The 20,868-nt window shown below is 42.3% G+C and overlaps 1 protein-coding gene across 1 annotated transcript; it reads left to right on the forward strand.

The window, feature by feature from the left end:
• The first annotated feature begins 6,534 nt into the window (after positions 1 to 6,534).
• On the forward strand, positions 6,535 to 20,658 carry LOC308296638 (2-aminoethanethiol dioxygenase-like). The gene is made up of 4 exons (XM_080739967.1): positions 6,535 to 6,620; positions 8,212 to 8,405; positions 10,349 to 10,567; positions 20,080 to 20,658. The coding sequence occupies exons 2-4, from the start codon at positions 8,213 to 8,215 to the stop codon at positions 20,505 to 20,507; spliced, it is 840 nt and encodes a 279-aa protein (XP_080596093.1). The 5' UTR covers positions 6,535 to 6,620; position 8,212; the 3' UTR covers positions 20,508 to 20,658.
• Positions 20,659 to 20,868: the final 210 nt, after the last annotated feature.

The following is a 20,868-nucleotide window of genomic DNA, read 5'->3' on the forward strand; positions in this document are numbered from 1 at the left end:
GGTCTACCACCGCTCAAAAATGAGCAGAGCCTCTTAACTACCTGTGGATACACTAGTGTAAGTGAAGAACAGATATCTAATGGAAGGATCATAGAGCTGGAGCAGGGAGACAGGGTTTACATGCGTTTACGTGGCGGAGACAAGCTCTATGATGACTCACATAACCGCACCGTGTTCAATGGTGTTCTGATTTATTCTATGTAACACTGCTACTGCTACCATTACTTTATAGAGTGTTCTGGTTTAAATGTAACACTGCTACTGCTACCATTACTTTATAGAGTGTTCTGGTCTAAATGTAACACTGCTACTGCTACCATTACTTTATAGAGTGTTCTGGTCTAAATGTAACACTGCTACTGCTACCATTACTTTATAGAGTTATAGAGTGGTCTGGTCTAAATGTAACACTGCTACTGCTACCATTACTTTATAGAGTGGTCTGGTCTAAATGTAACACTGCTACTGCTACCATTGCTTTATAGAGTGTTCTGGTCTAAATGTAACACTGCTACTGCTACCATTGCTTTATAGAGTGTTCTGGTCTAAATGTAACACTGCTACTGCTACCATTGCTTTATAGAGTGTTCTGGTCTAAATGTAACACTGCTACTGCTACCATTACTTTATAGAGTGTTCTGGTCTAAATGTAACACTGCTTGTACTAATTGTTTATGAGTTGCAAAAGGACCCCAATCCAAACAAGCCATTGTGCTTTCTGGTGGTTTAAATCATTTCAGTAGACCTTGTATCTGAACTGTACTGTCTTGTACTTTTCCTATGTGAACTTCTAAGAATTCAATCAATCAAAAGCTACTGGAACCATTACTTTATAGAGTGTGTTCTGATCTATTCCATTTACTGTAACAGTGCTACTGGAACCACTACTTTACCCATTTAGGCCTTGAGTTTTCTGAAAAACATCAACTATTATTCAAAAATTACAAAAACAAATATGTTGCTACATACTGTACATGTACTGTACTACACAAAAATGTGTTCCCGGCCTGAATGAGTTAAAAGTAGTGGTTCTTAAAGAGGGGTCCCTGAGGGGTCCTTGAAGAGTTTACACTTTCCAGGGGTTCCCCAGTAAAATGAGGAACATTTATCAGTAAAATCTCGTCCCATTAGTTTGACCAAGGGTTTTACTGAGGTTAGGGTTTGGGTTAGGTTTAGGCATAGTAGCGTTCAACAGATTAACATTCACCAGGTTAGCATTCACCAGTGTCGGCAGGTTAGCATTTCACCTGGTTAGCATTCACCAGCGTCAAACTATTGGGACGTCGAACGTCGCAATATCGACATGCTCCCCATTTAGCTGGTCTACGGCTCACAATGAATTGCGTTGCAACATATTTTGTAAGCTTATAGATTTACTATTTAAATCTTTTGAAAAATCTTGAAGAATTATGAAAATCATAAATAATTTTGAAACATGTTAACAATGCAAATCTGCTCTTCAGGTGGGGGTCCACAGACAATAGACATCAATTTAGGAATGAAATCGTTTGAGAGCCACTTGTTTAAAGATCTCCATAATGCTCATATCCAACAAACACATATTTTTATTGATTGTTACCAGTAAGACTCCCTAATCGGGAGATAAGCGACCGTCAGGTCACAGCGTGAGTGTCCAAAAATGTGTTTTAAAAAATCGTCCTGAAGGTGGCGCTAAATGGGACATATTCATGTTGATGAGATGAATGTAGACATACTGTGTACCGATTTGTGTGATTTTAGGGCAAAATCTGTAGGAGCAGTGTCCAAAAATGTGTTTGAAAAACCGGGCAGATGGTGGCGCTATATGGGACAGATCCATTTTGATGACATGAGTGTAGACATGCTGTGTAGCAATTTGCGTGATTTTAGGGCAGAATCTGTAGGAGTAGTGTCCAAAAATGTGTTTTAAAAAATCGGCCTGAAGGTGGCGCTAAATGGGACAGATCCATGTAGATGACATCAGTGTAGAGCAAGTGTGTACCGATTTGCGTGATTTTAGGGTGAAATGTGTAGGAGTAGTGTCCAAAAATGTGTTTTAAAAAATCGTCCTGAAGGTGGCGCTAAATGGGACATATCTATGTTGATGAACTGAGTGTAGACATTCTGTGTACCGATTTGCGTGATTTTAGGGCAAAAATTGTAGGAGCAGTGTCCAAAAATGTGTTTTTCAAGAATCGGCCTCATGGTGGCGCTAGAAGAGGGGCATGTGAGAAATGATGGGTGGAGGTTGTAGTTTGGCAGGCAAGGAGTATGTGTGCAAAATGTGGCATGGATCGGGGCAACGGTTGCAGAGATATGAGCAGGGCAAAAGTGTGACGTGTGATGTGTGACAGACGGACAGACAGACAGACAGACAGACAGACAGACAGACAGACAGACAGCCGGTGAAGGTTTTGGTAGTAAGTGCGACCTGACGGTTGCAATTAAGATTGTAACACATCTGTTCATTTGTTTATGACCATATATGACACATTATGAGAAAAACAACATTCATGAGTATCACAGAATATTAACATGTGGAGAATCGTTTAGGTCATGTTGACTCATCCAGGTGACGCACTTATCACATAAATGTTGTTTTTTACCTCTTATTATATCCTATTTTACTATGAATCTCCATCCATCAAAGCTTGTGTGAAAGACACAGTCACATTACAACTGAAAGACAAGACATCGATTCAGTCGACTATAATAGTTTTTTTTTTAAATATTTTCACATTGATTAATAGTTTTTTTTAATTGATGATTTGATAAATATAATAGTAGTAATAGAACCTTGACAAGTTACTTGAGGCATTACATTTTGAATAACACGGTTCTATTGTGAAAATAGCAGATCTACATGCTCACAAAGTTTGTAGATCCGCTATTTTCACAATTTCTGCCTCTAATATTTGACAATTTGGCCAATGTTTAATTTGAGGTATTAGAAAGTCCTTAAATTGTCACTTTAGATTAGAAACATGCATAGGCCTATAACCTCTATACACTTACACCCACATGTTGGTGACCAAAACACTCTGGATTAGGAGACCACCAGGACAGTGGTCCTCAACTCATGTTCAAGGACCACTATTAATAGTCCAGGCAAACTAGCGTTTTACGAGAAAGTAATTGTAACAGAATTTTTTTCTTCACAGACCTTTTCTATAAGGTCTCCAGAACAACATACTAAAAGTCCTAATAAATCCTAGTTGCGGAAATATGTTTAATTGGCACCAATCCAAGAAATCCACCCAGGAGGAAAATACCCAGAAAAATATTTTTTTTCTGGGTATTTAAGGAGGATCTGAGGGGTCTAACTAGGGGTTTGTCATGATGCTGAATCCATTGCAGGCATTTGTTTTGCACAAAAAACATTCCGTGGGCTAGAAATGGCCTCAGAAAACAATACACGTATGGGTGAGTATTCATGTTAGTCGGAGGCCTTAGTTTTTTTTTTCTCGTGCTAATCAGTCTAAAAGTGCAAAATTTTGCACAGATGTAGCTCAGGGCATGCTCTAATGATTTAGCTAGGGCGCCCGAGTCGGCGACCTTCGGGGTCACCACAGCACCCACAAAACTCTGACTCATCACTTTTCATCACTAAAGTCGATGGGAGCCCAACTTGATTTGGCTGCTGTGGCGACCCCGAATGTCGCAGACTCGGGCGCCATAGCTAAATCATAGAGCATGCCCTGAGCTACATCTGTGCAAAATTTTGCACTTTTAGACTGATTAGCACGAGAAAAAAAAAACCCTTAAGGCCTCCGACTAACATGAATACTCACCCATACGTGTATTGTTTTCTGAGGCCATTTCTAGCCCACGGAATGTTTTTTGTGCAAAACAAATGCCTGCAATGGATTCTGCATCATGACAAACCCCTAGTAGACCCCTCAGATCCTCCTTAAATACCCAGAAAAAAAATATTTTTCTGGGTATTTTCCTCCTGGGTGGATTTCTTGGATTGGTGCCAATTAAACATATTCCCGCAACTAGGATTTTTTAGGACTTTTAGTATGTTGTTCTGGAGACCTTATAGAAAAGGTCTGTGAAGAAAAAAATTCTGTTACAATTACTTTCTGTTTTGGGTCCAAAATGAGCTAGTTTGCCTGGACTATAACTCTTGAGTTACAGATCTGTAATTGTAATTTTGAGCTAGCTATTTTACATCTGCCTAGCCTACTTGTTTTGTCCATGGCAAAAATTGAATTTTACAAAACATGTCCACCACCTTGACCCCTGGACAGCACGGACAACAGCGTATCCTTTCCTTGTTGATGTTGGCCGGTCTGCACGTCTCTCTGGAGCCTTTTCTGTCATATTTTGAGTTTATGTTTATGTTTGGTTACTACTGGTTACAAGTTTTAAGTTTATTGCTTTGACTTGCATATTAAATAACTTGCACTGTTTGTAACTGAACTTAAAGGGATATTACACTTTCAAAAAAACTTTTAGGTCTAATCAGGCTTGTATGAACACCCTGAACAGTTTTTAATTTGCTTCATTCAGTATTTAGATATTTGATGTAAATGTTACCAGCTCCAACACGCCCAGGCCCTCTCCACATACACACCCATTGTAACTTCAAACTCCATTTTAACCATGATAGATTCATTAAAAACACACATTATTTTTTCTGGTGACTCATAATATCCTAATACGTGAGCAGACCGTGTTTTTAACTTAAACTTAAATAACTTTTTTCATTTATTTTCAATAAAATATTATTGTATTTAATGTTTTCCATTTTCCCAAAGAATTATTAAAAATAAAAGAAAAAGGTTATTGAAAAAACACGGTCTGCTCACGTATTAGGAGGGTATTATGAGTCACCAGAAAAAATAATGTGTGTTTTTAATGAATCTATCATGGTTAAAATGGAGTTTGAAGTTACAATGGGTGTGTATGTGGAGAGGGCCTGGGCGTGTTGGAGCTGGTAACATTTACATCAAATATCTAAATACTGAATGAAGCAAATTAAAAACTGTTCAGGGTGTTCATACAAGCCTGATTAGACCTAAAAGTTTTTTTGAAAGTGTAATATCCCTTTAACCTTGTGTGTGTGTGTGTGTGTGTGTGTGTGTGTGTGTGTGTGTGTGTGTGTGTGTGTGTGTGTGTGTGTGTGTGTGTGTGTGTGTGTGCGCGCGAGCGCGCGCGTGCGTGCGTGGTGTGTAGGGTGACCAGATGTCCCCCTTTGCGTGGGACAGTCCCACATTTCCATGACTTTTCAGGCGTCCCACAAATTGAGACCCTGTCCCACATTGAGACTGGCAGGCTCCAGTAATAATCAATGCAGGTGTTCATAGGTGAGCAAGCTAGAGCTAGAAACGTACAGCATTGCTCTCTCACGAATAAATTATAGGGTTGGGTATCCTCCTAATAATTGGATGCTTTAAGCCTGTTAAAATAACGTGAGAAATATCCCTTAGGCTTAGGCTACAGAGCAGGTTACAAACAAAACGATAGGCAGTATCAAATGACCTCAAAGCATTTAATAACTTAAGTAGCCTAAGTTGCTATTAACCACCCCGCTTGCCCGTCTCACATTGTCCCACACAAACAATACTTGTATCTGGTCACCCTAGTGGTGTGTCATTTTTACTCGAGTCATGATGACCCGTAAAAATTGCTCCTGACTCACAAATGGGTCCCGACCCACTGTTTGGGAAACGGTGCTGTGCCGTGTGAGCAAAGATCAGCTGAGGTGAAGCGACCCCGCTGCATGCTGGTCTTTGTAGTGTAAGATCTTGACAGAATGGGACAAATAGTTCCAATTTATAGACATTTTTTTTTATAACTCAAATCATTTCTCCTGTGCTACGACAAATAACATGGAGGTAAATAATACATCTTAATATCTTTTGATATCCGATCATAAGAGTCGACATCGAATTAATTATATCGGTCCTGATGTGCAACATTAACTTAATTTTTGTATGAATTGAGTAGAAATTAACGGACCCCAATTTAAACAAGCCCAAAAGCTTTCTTGTGTTTCTTTTAGTTGACCTTGTACCAGTGAATTGTAGGCCTACTGTCATTTAGCCTACCTTTTCCTATGCAGACTTATCAATCAATCAATCAACCAACCAATCAATGAGACAGACAGACAGACAGACAGACAGACAGACAGACAGACACTTGTGAGCTTGTAGATCGGCCATATAACAACCATTTTTGCAAATGTTTGAAAATATATGATAATTTTTCAACATGGAAAAGATTTTGACAAAATAATTGCAATTATGTCAAATAATTTCGATTAGAAGATTATGTTATAATTGTGACAGGCCTATAATTTAGGACTACAACTCGCACAACGGACTACAACCCCCACAACGCACCGCGGCTGCTGATGCGTGCTGGTGCTGCTGCAATCATGTGCCGTAGAGGTCTCTGTGTGAGTGTATGTGTGTGTGCGCTGTGCTGTGCTGTGCGGACGTGTGTGACATTTGGTCAGAAATGGGGCATTACATGTGGAGCTAAACAACCTCTGATCCGGCCAGGTCATCTATGGAACCCGTTCCGATCGATCGATCGCTTCGATTTGTGATCGTAATTATTATCGATCCTTTGGAAGGCAGACGGTGAGAAGAAGGAGACGAGAGGCGTCACAACATTACAACACAACACCGGTGTGTAAAACACACCCAGCGTGGAAGTGGTGTTGCAGGGACTTGGGAGTAGTAGAGAAACTGCTAATTTCAATTCAAAGGAGCTTTATTGGCATGAGAACATTGCCAAAGCAAAAGTGTTAAAATAAAAACAGTTAAAAATGGGAACATGCCTACAGCTGGAGGGGCTACATTACAGGATTGTGTAAACAGAGCTACATGTAACATTGTGTCATTTATATATACATTACAGGATTGTGTAAACAGAGCTACATGTAACATTGTGTCATTTATATATACATTACAGGATTGTGTAAACAGAGCTACATGTAACATTGTGTCATTTATATCAGGGTATTTAGCTTTTGGAAACAAATAGCAGTCGCTTTGGAACAAATAATAGCATTCAAAATGATTTGAATGTTGAAAAAAAAAAGCCTCACAAACATGTGTTTAATTAAAAGGTAGCAGCTCTGTTTATATATGTGCAGTTACAGTAGGTAGTCGGGTAGCTGTATTCCTTTCTCTAGCCTTCTTTTATCACAACAGTTCACAAATCTTGCTGCTGTGTTCGCACATTATTGTTGTATTTCTGAGGTTGAGGTTTTCTTTTGAATGATTTAAATCATTATTTATTATTGTAGTAGGCATAACGTTATCATTGCATTCTCCTATTGTAATGATACAAATAAAGAAACTAATTATTGAAAGAAAATACATAATTTATTAATGCTTTATTAACGCTAACGCTGCTGGCTAATTTAAGGCCTGTCCATACTATCTCCTTGTCGGAAAGGTCTGGTTCAACTACAAAATTACGTCACTCGCAACTCCTGAAAAGCATTACCCTGAGTTAGAGTTCGGAAAGCTGCACGTCGGAAAGTCGGAACTCTCCGATGAGAAATTAGCAAACAATAAAAAAGTAAAGGCCTGTCCATACTCTTTCCGAAACCGAACATTTCTTCGGAAAGGTCCGTTTCAACTACAAAATGACGTCACTCGGAACATCTGAAAAGCATTATCCCGAATTAGAGTTAGGAAAGCTGCACGACGGAAAGTCGGAACTCTTAGAAGAAAAGTTCGGTTCCAATCCGGAGAGAGTATGGACCGGCCTTTATATTGAAAGACCAGAAAAAGCAGTATAAACTAGTAAGACGCCTCAGGGCAACAAGGGACCGTCGCGCCATGTCTTGGCCATCTGGCCAGTGATGTATATTGGACCAGTTACCCATATATGGATATGAAGTCCTGTTAGATATGGGCTTAATATTGATGACACCAGGGGTCTCCATATGGGCATAGAGTGGTTCCCATGACATCACAACATACAATCCCTTTTATGCCCATATATGGAGATCCCTGCTCTGACTATCTGACATCACTGTGATGTCACCTGTGATGTCACAGTGATGTGTCTGGGAACCACAGTGTCAGGTGTTACACGTATATACGCACAAGCTGTGCCCGTTCTGACCGTAAACTGCGACCCACGGTCGCAATAAATAAAGCAAACATAATTTGTGGCTCCGCTCCAGACAGACTTTGAATACTTGTTTGGGGGGACAAAAATGTCTCTTTTGCTAATGAAGGTTGCCTGCCACCCATGGGCTAGGATGCACCACCGGGAGGACCCCAGCAGCAACAGCATGACACCGTGCATCGTGCAGAGGATCGCCCGCCAGGCGCTGGCCACCTTCAGGCTGCCCTGCCCCGGCCACGGAGCCTCCTTCCTGGACAACCACAGCATGCTGAGGAGCCTGATGGAGCAGGTCCGAGCCGAGGACCTCCGGCTGGTCCCCAGGAAAGGTGAGCGCTCAGGAGGAGAGGGTTTTATAACAGGGGTGGACACGCTTTTTTTCTTATTTTTTTTATTTTTTTGACTTGAGAACTACTTTTAAAATGAAAACTATATTATTTATTTTGATCATGCCCAGTGGGAATGATGCTTAACTCAGGTCCGTTTCACTAAGACTACAGCGGGGGGGTATTCAGTGTATGAGGGTCCGGGCCAAGACCCCTTAGCTGAGAGAGGGATGAAGCAGGGACAACATATTGCCATCTGAGACCTACTTACAACATCAGTATTCAGTATGAGTAGGCTACCGTGGAAAAACACATGGTCATACAGGAGGGATGGAGCTTGTTCATTTTTATTGATAATGAGCACCTTATCGATGCTGCTTATTGAGCCGGGCTTTTATCGAGCCCACTATTGAGCGTTTTCTAATATTTTGTGGAAAGATGTGAGATGGCAAATTCTGGACAGAACTGGTATCTTTTTTATTGGCCAGTTGTTGTGACTGTGAGTATGTGGCTGACCACCATCTATGAAGATGACAATTGACCAAAGCAACAAATATCATTAAATATCATTAAAGCAATCATTCGTTAGTGTGCAATAAGTTTAAATGGCTTTATATTATGGATAGTACTGTAATAATGTCTTGGTCACCTCTTGTCTTGATTGTTTAAACATGACATCATGGGCCGCTATGCTCGATTACAAGCTTGATAAGCCCAAAGCTTATTGATACCGGGGTACTCAATAAATCTGTTTTCGGGTTATCGAGCTACCCTTGTTTAACGCTCCATCCCTAGTCATACACACAAAGTCACATATTGGATTGGTTAGTCAAACGCCCGGATCCGAACCCAGGTCTCCCACATGAATGTCCAATATCTTAACAACTCGACCCAAAGGGATATCCATATGGGGGTGATACTAGACTTTTGAGGCCATCAGGCTGAGACAGTGAGTCACATTAGCACCGTTCCAAAAAACTAGACTGCAGTCGAGGTGCCAACTTGCCGACTGACAGTACAAATAGTCTGTATGTACTGTATATGACCTAGCCTCGCGTTGCCAGGCAATATCATCTGCCAAGGGAAATTTGTCTTTGCAATGGCAGATTCGTCTGGCTACTTGAGGCTATATGTGACCAGCCAATGAGGGAGAGGCATACAGATCTTTTTACTGTCAGTCGACAGACAGCACCCATCACCCTTCTTGCGCGTACTGCTGGCACAAAGATCCCTATCACGCAAAGAAAGTACATGTCAGGAGATGTAGTCGGTCGTTGGGTGTTTTAATATTTTCTAATGTAGCTCTCTTTGAAAAAAAGTTCGAACACCCCAGGCCTAGAATTATTGAATGCTTTAACCAGTGAAAAATAGCAGATATACAAGCTCACAGGCCGCGAGCTTGTAGATCTGCTATTTTTGAAAAAGTTGTGAAAATGTGTGCAAATCTTTGAATATATGTATTTTCAAAGTGAACGTTTGTAACTCAAATTTTGCTTCTGAGTGGTCCCTGGAACTAAATATGTTGAATGGGGGTCCGTGGCCAAATAAATATCATTTTGGGGGCCCTTCACATGTAAAGGTTTGAGAACCACTGACATAGTAGTCTCTCAAGAACAGACCAACTGAGCTCCATTTAAGTGAAAAGGACCTTTTCTTTGACGATGGCTGGCCAGATTGCTGACATAGAAACAAGGATTCAAAAGACACTTATAGAATCGGGTCAAAATTAAAATTTTCACGATTTTTCCAAAATAGCAGATCTACAAGCTCGCAGCGCGGCTCACTCGCTGTGAGCTTGTACTGTATATCTGCTATTTTTCAATAGTTAAAGCATAAAATAATGATACACACTAATGTGTACCATGTCCAAATGGGTTTTTAAGTGGTTGTTATCCGTTCACAATCGATTCATTAGATGAAACGTGGCACCCTCCTCCTCCCTGCAGGCGACGGCCGGCCGGCGGGCTCTGCGGTGCACCCGTTCCACGGCGCGCCGCCGGTCACCTACATGCACATCTGCGAGACGGAGGACTTCAGCATGGGCGTGTTCCTGCTGGGCAAGGGCGCGTCCATCCCGCTGCACGACCACCCGGGCATGCACGGCCTGCTCAAGGTCATGTACGGCACCGCCCGCATCACCTGCTTCGACCGCACCGACCACCCAGGTGCAGTAGATCTCTGGTTCTCAACCTTTTCAGGCCGCAACCCCCCCAAAAAATAATCATATTTGAACTGGGGACCCCCCCCATCTTATGAGCACTAAGAGTTGAGGCATTACATTTTGTATAACACGGTTCTATTGTGAACATAGCAGATCTACATGCTTTTCACAATTTCTGCCTCTAACATTTGAAATTTGACCAATGTTTAATTAATCATTTTAGAGGAAAGAAGTCCCTAAATTGTCACTTTAGAAATGAGAAGATACTCTCTATACACTTAAACTTTATGTTGGTTTACTGTTAAGTGAGAAAACATTTTTGCACATTAAGTTAATCATCTGGGGACCCCCCAAACTAATTTGGGGACCCTGTAGCAACTCATAATGTAATAACGGCTCATAATGTAATAAGGGCTCATAATGTAATAAGAAAAATGTAATAAAAACTCATAATGTAATAATCAGCTCATAATGTAATAAAAAAACAAGCACATAACGTAATAATGGATTTTTCAATAATGTAATAATGTAATAATGTGTTACATTAAGAACCTCCACATAGGAGGCTCATAATGTAATAAAACTTCATAATGTAATAATGTATTCTTTATTACATTATGAGCTGATTATTACATTATGAGCTTTTATTACATTTTAATTATTACATTATGCGCTTGTTTTTATTACATTATGAGCAGATTATTACATTATGAGTTTTTATTACATGTTTTTATTACATTATGAGCCCTTATTACATTATGAGTTGCTACACAACCTGCCAACTTTGTTGATGAAGAATGGAGCAACTATCTGCTAAACATGCAGCAAATGAACACATATGGGGATCGTTTAGCTGTACAAAGAGCATCCACAATGTTCAACATACAGTTCGTGATTGTATCGACACTGGGTGTTGATGCAACATCGATAATATTCCCATGTGGTCAGTATGACAGTCTGTAAGCCTTGATGGACCAGTCACACACTTGATTCAAAGAGTCCAGGAAGCAGAGGAGAGCGCACCACTTCAATCTGTCCCTCACTCTGGCCCTAAGTCTAGCCCTCACTCTGGCCCTGACTCAGTACCTCACACTGGCCCTGACTCGTTCCCTCACTCTGGCTGGCCCTAAATCTGGCCCTCACTCTCGCTGTAAGGCCCTCACTCTGGCCCTAAGTCTGGACAGATCGAAGTGGTGCGCTCTTTGAATCAAGTGTGTGACTGGTACATCAAGGTTTACATAATGGTCCCCATGACCTTCAGCAGGGGTTGACACTAAGGTCTAAGAGGCACTTGCCCGCCGGGCAAGTACAGGTCATGTTCTACTTGCCCAAAGGTCATGTACACAAAGTAAATCGTCCATTATAAAATGATAGGTAAGATTTTAATTACCACTCAATTTAACTCAATAACAATTTGTAATCATACCTCAATACCTCCAAATCCAAATACCTAGGTAGTTATGATTGCTATGGTTTCACACTTTGTCATTTTATATATTTTTTTTATGGCCACGTTCAGGTGTTTAGACAGATATATTGTGTTGTTTATAGACGGTCGTGTCCCCTCTCAAATGAGCAATTGCCCAGTCGGGCAACCTGAAAGCAAACTTCACCTGCCCCAAAGTTTTATGTACCTGCCGGGGGCAGTTGGGCAAGCCTTAGTGTCAATGGCCGGGTTTCCCAAAGCGCAGTCGTACAAGCCCGTCGTAGGACACTCCGGTACGACGACGAAGCTGTTTCCCAAACGCGCCTCTCTGAAAACAGGCTACGCATGCCCAGAGATGGGGTGAAAATACATTGAAAAGTATTTTGATACAAAATACAAATAGGCCTACTGGGTCAAAAAATGTATCAAAATACAAAATATAAATACAGGCCAGAGAAATGTATTTAAGATTCAAATACGTATTTTGTATTTTGAAAATACATAAATACTTTTTGTAAAAATTGATGCAATGATTAGTAATTTTATAGATTGATTGCCAAGTATTACATTAATTGCCTGTCAGAATTTCAAAGAATAAAGTGCCTTCCAGAAGATACGCGGTCACCGCCTCCTAGTAATTCATTTTCAATGGGAGGCGGGCGGCTATTTTGGCCGCGAGCGTGCTCGTTTGTGCATATGCGGGCAGCGATAGATGGATTGTGTTCATCTTTGTGAAATACAGCGTGGCGTTTACTCACTGAGTGAGTGTGTTTGTGTCTCACCGCGGTGCGGTAACCTCTGACCCATGCGGCAGCCATAGCGGTGACCGCGTATCGTGTGGAAGGCACTTAAATTGACCATACTAGGTGTTTGTCTTGAGCAGGCAGCCTAAATATTTACCACTGTGTGCCAGTGTGTGAGAGCTCAGGCCAGAAGTGCCTTCCACACGATACGGCCGCCGCTTGGGTCAGCGGTGGCCGCACCGCGGTGAGACACAAACACACTCGCTCAGTGAGTAAATGCCACACGGTATTTCACAAAGATGAACACAATCCATCTCTCACTGCCCACGCATGCATATTGCACAAACGAGCACGCTCGCGGGGATTTTCACGGGACTGCGCCCGCTCGCCTCACCGCCTCAAAACTTCGCTGCGTGGCAGAAATAGCCGCCTGCCTCTCATTGAAAATGAATTACTAGGAGGCGGTAACCGCGAATCGTCTGGAACCCACTTTACCGTTATCTTCTAAAGGAACTATGGCATGAGACTGAATGCACAGGTGCCTCTGCGCCAGAACTTCATAGAGTGCAAAACCGCTCTGCCAGCCTTATAATAATAACTAAAACTGCACTCTGTTGAGGTGCCAACTTGCTCCTTGTGCACAAGTAGGCCATGTATGGCCTGCTTGTGCGCCAGCAGAGCGTGCCATGAGGTGCGCTCAACACTGGCATCACCACTGGCGATGCCAGTGATATCACCACTGGCATCACCAGGAATTATGGTCCCATTGGCTGTTAATGATGACATTGCCAGAAATGCTGGTCCCTTATTGTGCTACGTGCTTAAACACACACAGCTACCTACCACCCAACCTACATACATACATACATACATACATACATACATACGCAGATGAACGCAGTACTTGCGCGCAAGTAATTCAAAATTGTAAACATAATGCACTTTACATTTGAAGCAAATCAAAGTCAAGTGCTATGGCTGTATCACGCACACACAAACCACCAGCAAATTAGATTGAAGGAAAATGTGTCTTTCCCCCTACAGTTTAAACCTTTGTGAATGTTTAAAATGTGTCCATTTGAGTATAAAATTACATTAAAAAGTATTTTGTATTTCAAATACAGAAAATACTAGACCTGAAAGTATTTTGATACAAATTACATCCAATTTTTCCATCCCAGCCAAATACAAATTACAAAATACAAAAAAGTTTTTCAAATACGTATTTCAAATACATGTATTTCAAATACTGCCCATCTCTGCGCATGCCCTTAGGCTGGCCAGAGCCTTGTATTATAGAGTTCTGCCAACTCTGCCCCCATGTGAACGGAGATGATGCAACTCTGCACCGACTCTCCTTGAATGGCTCTGGGTCCTGATTGATCCCCACAACCAGCTGCGCTCGCAAATGAATTTCAGCTGTTGTGTGATTGTAGGCTACTCGCCCCGCGAGAAAGAAGTAGAAAACAATGCTGAAAATTAACAAACTTGTTGGTAGGCTAACTGACCACACAGACCCCTTGTTTTTATTTTAAACTCTACTTGGAAGATTTAACAGCTGCACAAAATAGCCTAGTTGTTTTAATTTTAAACTACGACTTAACTGTTCGTCTAAATCATCTTAAATATTTATATAAGCTACCATGAGACTATATTATAGAGCTTTGATTTTCAAAGTGGGTCCGGGGACCCCAAGAGGTCCTTGATATGTGGCGATGCACTTAAACGGGAGTCGAACCCGAGGCTTTGACTCATCAGTCTAACATACAGTCCACCAAGCCAACAGCGGTGGCAAAAAGGTTGAAGTAGGAACCAAATGAACCCTCATCATGGGTGTAACTCAGAGAGTGTACTGTACAATTAAATGGTCCCATTTGTACATGCACGTAGCAGGCTACATACCCAAGATGAGGGTCCATTTGGTTGAATATAACTTCCTAACTAAATACAACAGCCCTGCCAATAAAATTCAGCGCTTGATTGGCGCAATGGCTTGTGTGTTGGACTGACAAGTGGAAACTCCGGGTTCTATCCCTGCTTCCGTGCGGTATTATATATCATTTAGCTGGGGACCCCCAAGCCCAAGGGTCCCCGAACCACACTTTGAGAACGAATGGGGAGCTCTTCATTTTTATGTAAGTATTTTGTGTTGTGGTGCGCTCTCTCAAGCAACCCAACAGACGCATAACATAACAAATATATAGTTAATCTTTTTTTTTCTTTTTTTTTCCCCTCACTATATTACTTATTTTTATAGCAGGTGTGTAGCCTAAGCTAGCTACTCTGCCATCCACTTGACTTAGATCGATTTTTATATACTTTTATAGTTATACTTATAGTGATCAGGTTCACTACAAAGGGTTCAAGGGTGCCCCAGGTCACCTTTAAAAAAAAACCTTCGTAAGACAGGTCTGCGAGATTGACAGGAGCCTTCACAGGTTCTTCTACGATCGTCCTGGAGACCTTACGATGGGTTTTCTGAAGTCATTCCTAAGGTGTGCTCACCCATCGTAGCAGCCCATTTGGTTCCATTGTACACTCTCGACCGGTTTCCTGAAAGCCGTCGTAGCCTTGATTGACAGGAGCCTTCATAGCAGTTTTGCTGCTACGATGGGTCTTACGACCATCCTAAAGCTTAAGATCGCTTTGGGAAACCCGGCCAGTGCCTGTTCGGCAAAGTGGCCCAGAACTAGCAATGGCAGACTGTCGTCATACTGACCACATGGGGATATTATCGATGTTGCATCAACACCCAGTGTCCATACAATCACGAACTGTATGTTGAACATTGTGGATGCTCTTTGTACAGCTAAATGATCCCCATATGTATTCATTTGCTGCATGTTTAGTAGATAGTTGTTCCATTCTTCATCAACAAAGTTGGCAGGTTGTGTAGCAACTCATAAGGTAATAAGGGCTTATAATGTAATAAAAACATGTAATAAAAACTCATAATGTAATAATCAGCTCATAATGTAACTAGAAGCAGTGCTCTTCCGAGCACAGGTCTCCACCAGGTCAGGCATGTAATGTGTTTTACATAAGTCGGCCTCCTGATGGTGCTATAAAAGGCTGATGTAAAAAATGCAGGGAAAAGGTTTTACCTTGGCCTCTAAGGAGTGCGCATACAAAGTTTGACACTAATCGGTGGAGTTATAGGTGAAAACATGAATCGGCCTGTTATAGCGCCACCATGAGGCTGATTTGATTTTTCTTAAGTGGCATTTATTCCTCTGCCTATTGGGAATGTGCATGCACAATTTCACCAAAATCGCACACTGCGTTCAGGATTTCAGGCATTTTATTCAAAACTGACCAATCCTGCAAACTTTGAAAGCCAGTTTTAGCCAATCAGGATGGAATATGGAAAATCTGACACATCCATGTCGATCACATGACTGTAGAGATACTGTCTACTGATTTACGTGATTTTTGGACAAAATCTGTAGGAGTACTGGCAAAAGTTAGTTTTGCAAAAGTCGGCCTCCTGGTGGCGCTAGAACAGGCCCATGTGAAATATTTGGGGCAGAGGTTCTGAATTGGTGTCGAGGGAGTGTGTGTGCACAGTTTGGCAGCGACCGGGCCAACGGCGCCGGAGATTAGCTGGTAACGGACAAACGGACGGACGGACGGACGCACGCACGGACGCACGCACGCACGGACGCACGGACGGACGGACGGACGGACGGACGGACGGAGGGGAAAACATACTCTCCCTCAGCCTTCGGCTGGTGGAGACAATAAAAAACAAGCGCATAATGTAATAATTAAAATGTAATAAAAGCTCATAATGTAATAATCAGCTCATAATGTAATAAAAATACATTATTACATTATGAAGTTTTATTACATTATGAGCCTCCTATGTGGAGGTTCTTAATGTAACACATTATTACATTATTACATTATTGAAAAATCCATTATTACGTTATGCGCTCGTTTTTTTATTACATTATGAGCTGATTATTACATTATGAGTTTTTATTACATTTTTCTTATTACATTATGAGCCCTTATTACATTATGAGCCGTTATTACATTATGAGTTGCTACAGACCCCCCTGGTGGCCCCGAACCCACAGGTTGAGAACCACTGTAATAGATGATTGATTGATTGATTGAATACTTTATTTTGCTGGTTCCGCAAACACTGGGTCGGGACCCATTTGTGAGTCGCGTACATTTTGTTTTTAATTATTTTAATTATTTGATTATTTCAAAACATTTTTTCAAAAAACATTCCCTGAAAGAGCAAAAGGTCATGAATTAAGAATAAAAAGAATAATAATATAAATTCAACTAGAAAGGTGCAATTGGAAATTGCAAGTGTGGTTGCGTTGACTCTAATGGGGAGCCAATCAGATAAGGGGGGAAAATGATGACATCACGATATCAAGGTAGTGTGATATCTGATTGGCTGAAGGGTTACATCAGATGATGAGAAAATAACCCAATAACAATTGTGTGGTTGCCCTAGGAGCAATTCTGGGAAAATTGCAAGTGTGGTTACATTCTTCTTCCTGTATTCTTTCATGTTCTTTTTCTCCCTGGCACTAACATTTGCCCTGTTTTCCCTGTACCTTGTCATGTATTCTTGATGTATTCATTCTTCTTCATGTGGGAAGCCATTTGCACACTTGTAATTCATGGGTTTATACTAGAAAGTTCTGTTCTTGACTTAAAGACTTGCACAAAATGTTCACAATTTTCCAAAAATAGCAGATCTACAAGCTTGCAGCGTGCTGTGATCTTTATTCATTTATTTTTAATAATTATTTGGGAAAATTAAGAAAAGAAAAAAAAGAATACAATAAAAAATATTAAAAATACATTTTGCAGCCTACTTGCAGTGGCCTTGTGGCTTCAAAGTCACTTCCCAATTCGTAGCATTTGGTTGGGATGGCTTTGGGCTGGGCTGTCGGCAAAGGCCCTCTGAAGGTTCAGGGCGGCACAGTTCCCATGATATAACTGGTCAGGGTGCTCTCAATAGTGAAGCCAATAGAAGAAGGCCTGTAGGATCTTTCTTGGGCCCCATTCAGCTCCAGGAATGAACTCCATTTTCTCTTAAGTCTAAGGACCTGCGGGTTCTTTGCCCCTGCTTGTTTCTCCAGTTCTCCTCTTGCGTCTCCCTTGATGAACCACTTCTTCAGGTGATAGATAGCCCAATGTTCCAACCACAGACTAGGGCCACAGAAAAGCTTACTTTCGGGCATAGATCTGTCTGTCCATTTCAATGAAGAAACCTCATTTCATACGGTTCGGATGCACATTTAAGTAGAAGGTATTAAGGAGGTGATGTCAAGTGGATGGAGTAGGTAGGATGGAAGCGGAAAGGAGGGAATGTCGCCTCTGACAACTGAAGTAGAGCGGATGGATGCCTCACAGTGAAACCCAGTCCGTCGTCCCTGTCACACGTTTATCTGGTGCGCCGCACCTGCCTTTTTGTCCAGAGCGGCAAGGCCATACATGACTCCTGTAGCAAAGGCCATGGCATTCCCCATCACCGTTGTAACTGAGAAACTCAGGAACATGGGAAACAATGCCATTCCGCAGTAGATGAAGGCTTTCTGCCAAGGTTTGAGTTTGTCTATGCGCGCCGCCACTGCATCGGCACACACCAAGGACGGACAGCTGCATGGGGCTTCGCAAAGGAACAGAACAAAGGCATTTAGCAACATCCATATTCCAGCAAAAATGGTCAAGGGGTATATCGTTACAAAGTTCAAGACTCCAGAGACGGCGCACGATATTCCTCCGATAACTCCGACAAGTTTGCAGAGCCATCGGTACGACCATGACATGCCATCATCCTCCTCGGTGGCAACAGCTCTGGAAAACTCAGCAAATGTGTTGATTGTGTTGATGTTCATCGTTGCTGCAACCGGGCTCAGACTGGAATATAGCTTACAAAACATTTTTAACCACAGCAAAAAGATTTAAATAGGCAGTGAGCCAATGACATCAAACTGACATCACCGCCAGCTTTTTAAGTAGGCCTTAACAGCACCATTTAAGGAGAGTTGCTCCGTTCACTTCATTGGGTATTCTGTTGGCGAATAGTGATAAAGCCCTGAACGGAAGTTTACATAATGCACTGGAGTCTATGAGCGTTTGTCACTATTATTTCGAGTTTACATGAACCACGTGATCGGAGCTGTTTCTGCCCCCACATTGACTTTCTAAAGAAACTCCTGTGGCCTTGTGGACACGTGGCCATATATGGCCTACTTGTGCGCCAACAGAGCTCACAAGTACTGTGATTAGTGATGATGAGTGCTGTCTCTAAGTGGGCGGGCTAGTTGGCACTCTGTTGAGGCGCTAACTTGCGTCTTGTTATTGACTATATCAGGTCACACTTGTGGGTGGTGACGTCACGGAGAATGCTGCTCCCTCATTGGCTAAAAATCCTCTGCCTTTGTACTGTCGGAATTAGACTGCACCGAACGCAGTGCTTGCGCGCTCTGCTGGCGCAAGTAAAGACGCAATTCTGGGAAATTGCAAGTGTGGTTGCTGTGACACGACTCACACTACAGAATTCTGTCCATTACCATTTAGATTTTAACCACTTTAACCATCATTTCATACTTTGGCTATTCAAAAATGGAAGATATACAAGCTCATAGCGCAGCACCGAGTGCCACGCTATATGAGCTTGTAGATCTGCTATTTTTGAAAAATCCTGAGAACTTGAGGAAATCTACTGTATATATTATTTAAAGTGAACATTTGTAACTCAAATCTTTGCTTCTGGGGGGTCCCTGGAGCAGAATATTTTGAGATGAGGGTTGGTGTCAAAATGTATATAAATGGTAAGGTAAGGTAATTTATTTGTAAAGCGCCTTTCAAAACAAAAGTTAAAAGGTGCTGTACAGTAGACACAATGAAATAAGACAAAAACATCACAGAAAAATAACACAATGCATATGAATAAACAGTAAGTACATGTAAATAAACAATATTACACACCAAAGTGATTCCTAAATAAATGGGTTTTTAACAGTCTTTTAAAAGCATCTACCGAATAATGACGCCTTTATCCAAGGTGCTTTACATAGATTGTGTCATCCATTCACACACATTCATACACCGATGCTGGAGGAAACCATGCAAGGCACCAACCTGCTCACCGGGAGCAACTAGGGGTTCAGAGTCTTGCTCAAGGACACTTCGACACTAACTCTGGGGGAGCCCGGGATCAAACTGGGAGCCCTTCGGGAAGACGGCAACTCTACCCCTGAGCCACTGCAGCAGAGAGCCACTGCCGCCCCTCAAGGCTATACTTGACATGAAAAGGTTTGAGCACCACTGATTTAGAAACATAACGTAAGTTTTTCTTTTCTTACTCAGGCGCTGCCTCGGGGGCGGCGCCCCTCTCTTCCTCCGCGGCTCCTCCCCCGGCCTCGTGGTTCCAGAGGGGCGCGCTGCGGCGCTCGCTGCTCCGCTCGGAGGGCGAGTACACGGAGGAGAGCGGGCCGTGCGTGCTGGCGCCCCACGACAGCAACCTGCACCGCATCGACGCTGTGGACGGCCCCACCGCCTTCCTGGACATCCTGGCCCCGCCCTACGAGCCGGACGACGGCAGGGACTGCCACTATTACAAGGTGTTGCCGCCGCCGGCAGCGGTGGCGCCCTCTGGTGGTGGTGATGGGGCAGGAAGCGAGGGCCGGGACCCACCACCGCGGGAGGAGGAGGAGGTCTGGCTCATGGAGATCTCGCAGCCCGCCGACTTCTGGTGTGGCAGTGAACAGTACCCCGGACCCCACGTGACTTTATGAGGGGCGGGCTGTAAAAAATGTAATTTGAATGTAATATGATGTACCGAGGGCTTGGAGTGCAAAGGGCGCAAAAGTGAAATTCTCTGAATCTTTCTAATGATTGTAAAAACAATATGTTTTTAAGCAATCTATACTGTACTTAAATGCAGATTAGGCTTGAATGAATGTATTTTACTTTTTTATTTTATTTTTCTAAAGTTTTTGAAGCGGTGAAAGCCGCTTCCAAGGAGTGGCTTTGTGTGTCCTGTACATGTCCATATATGGTCATTCCAGTCCAGAATTAACAGGCTTTGTCTGTCCCGTACATGTCCCGTGCATGCAGAATTGAGGATTGGTCAAGCTTCACATGACAATTTGGCCC

Source organism: Nannobrachium achirus, assembly GCF_963921795.1.
Source record: "Nannobrachium achirus genome assembly, chromosome: 13".
In the NCBI taxonomy this organism is placed as follows: Eukaryota; Metazoa; Chordata; class Actinopteri; order Myctophiformes; family Myctophidae; genus Nannobrachium; species Nannobrachium achirus.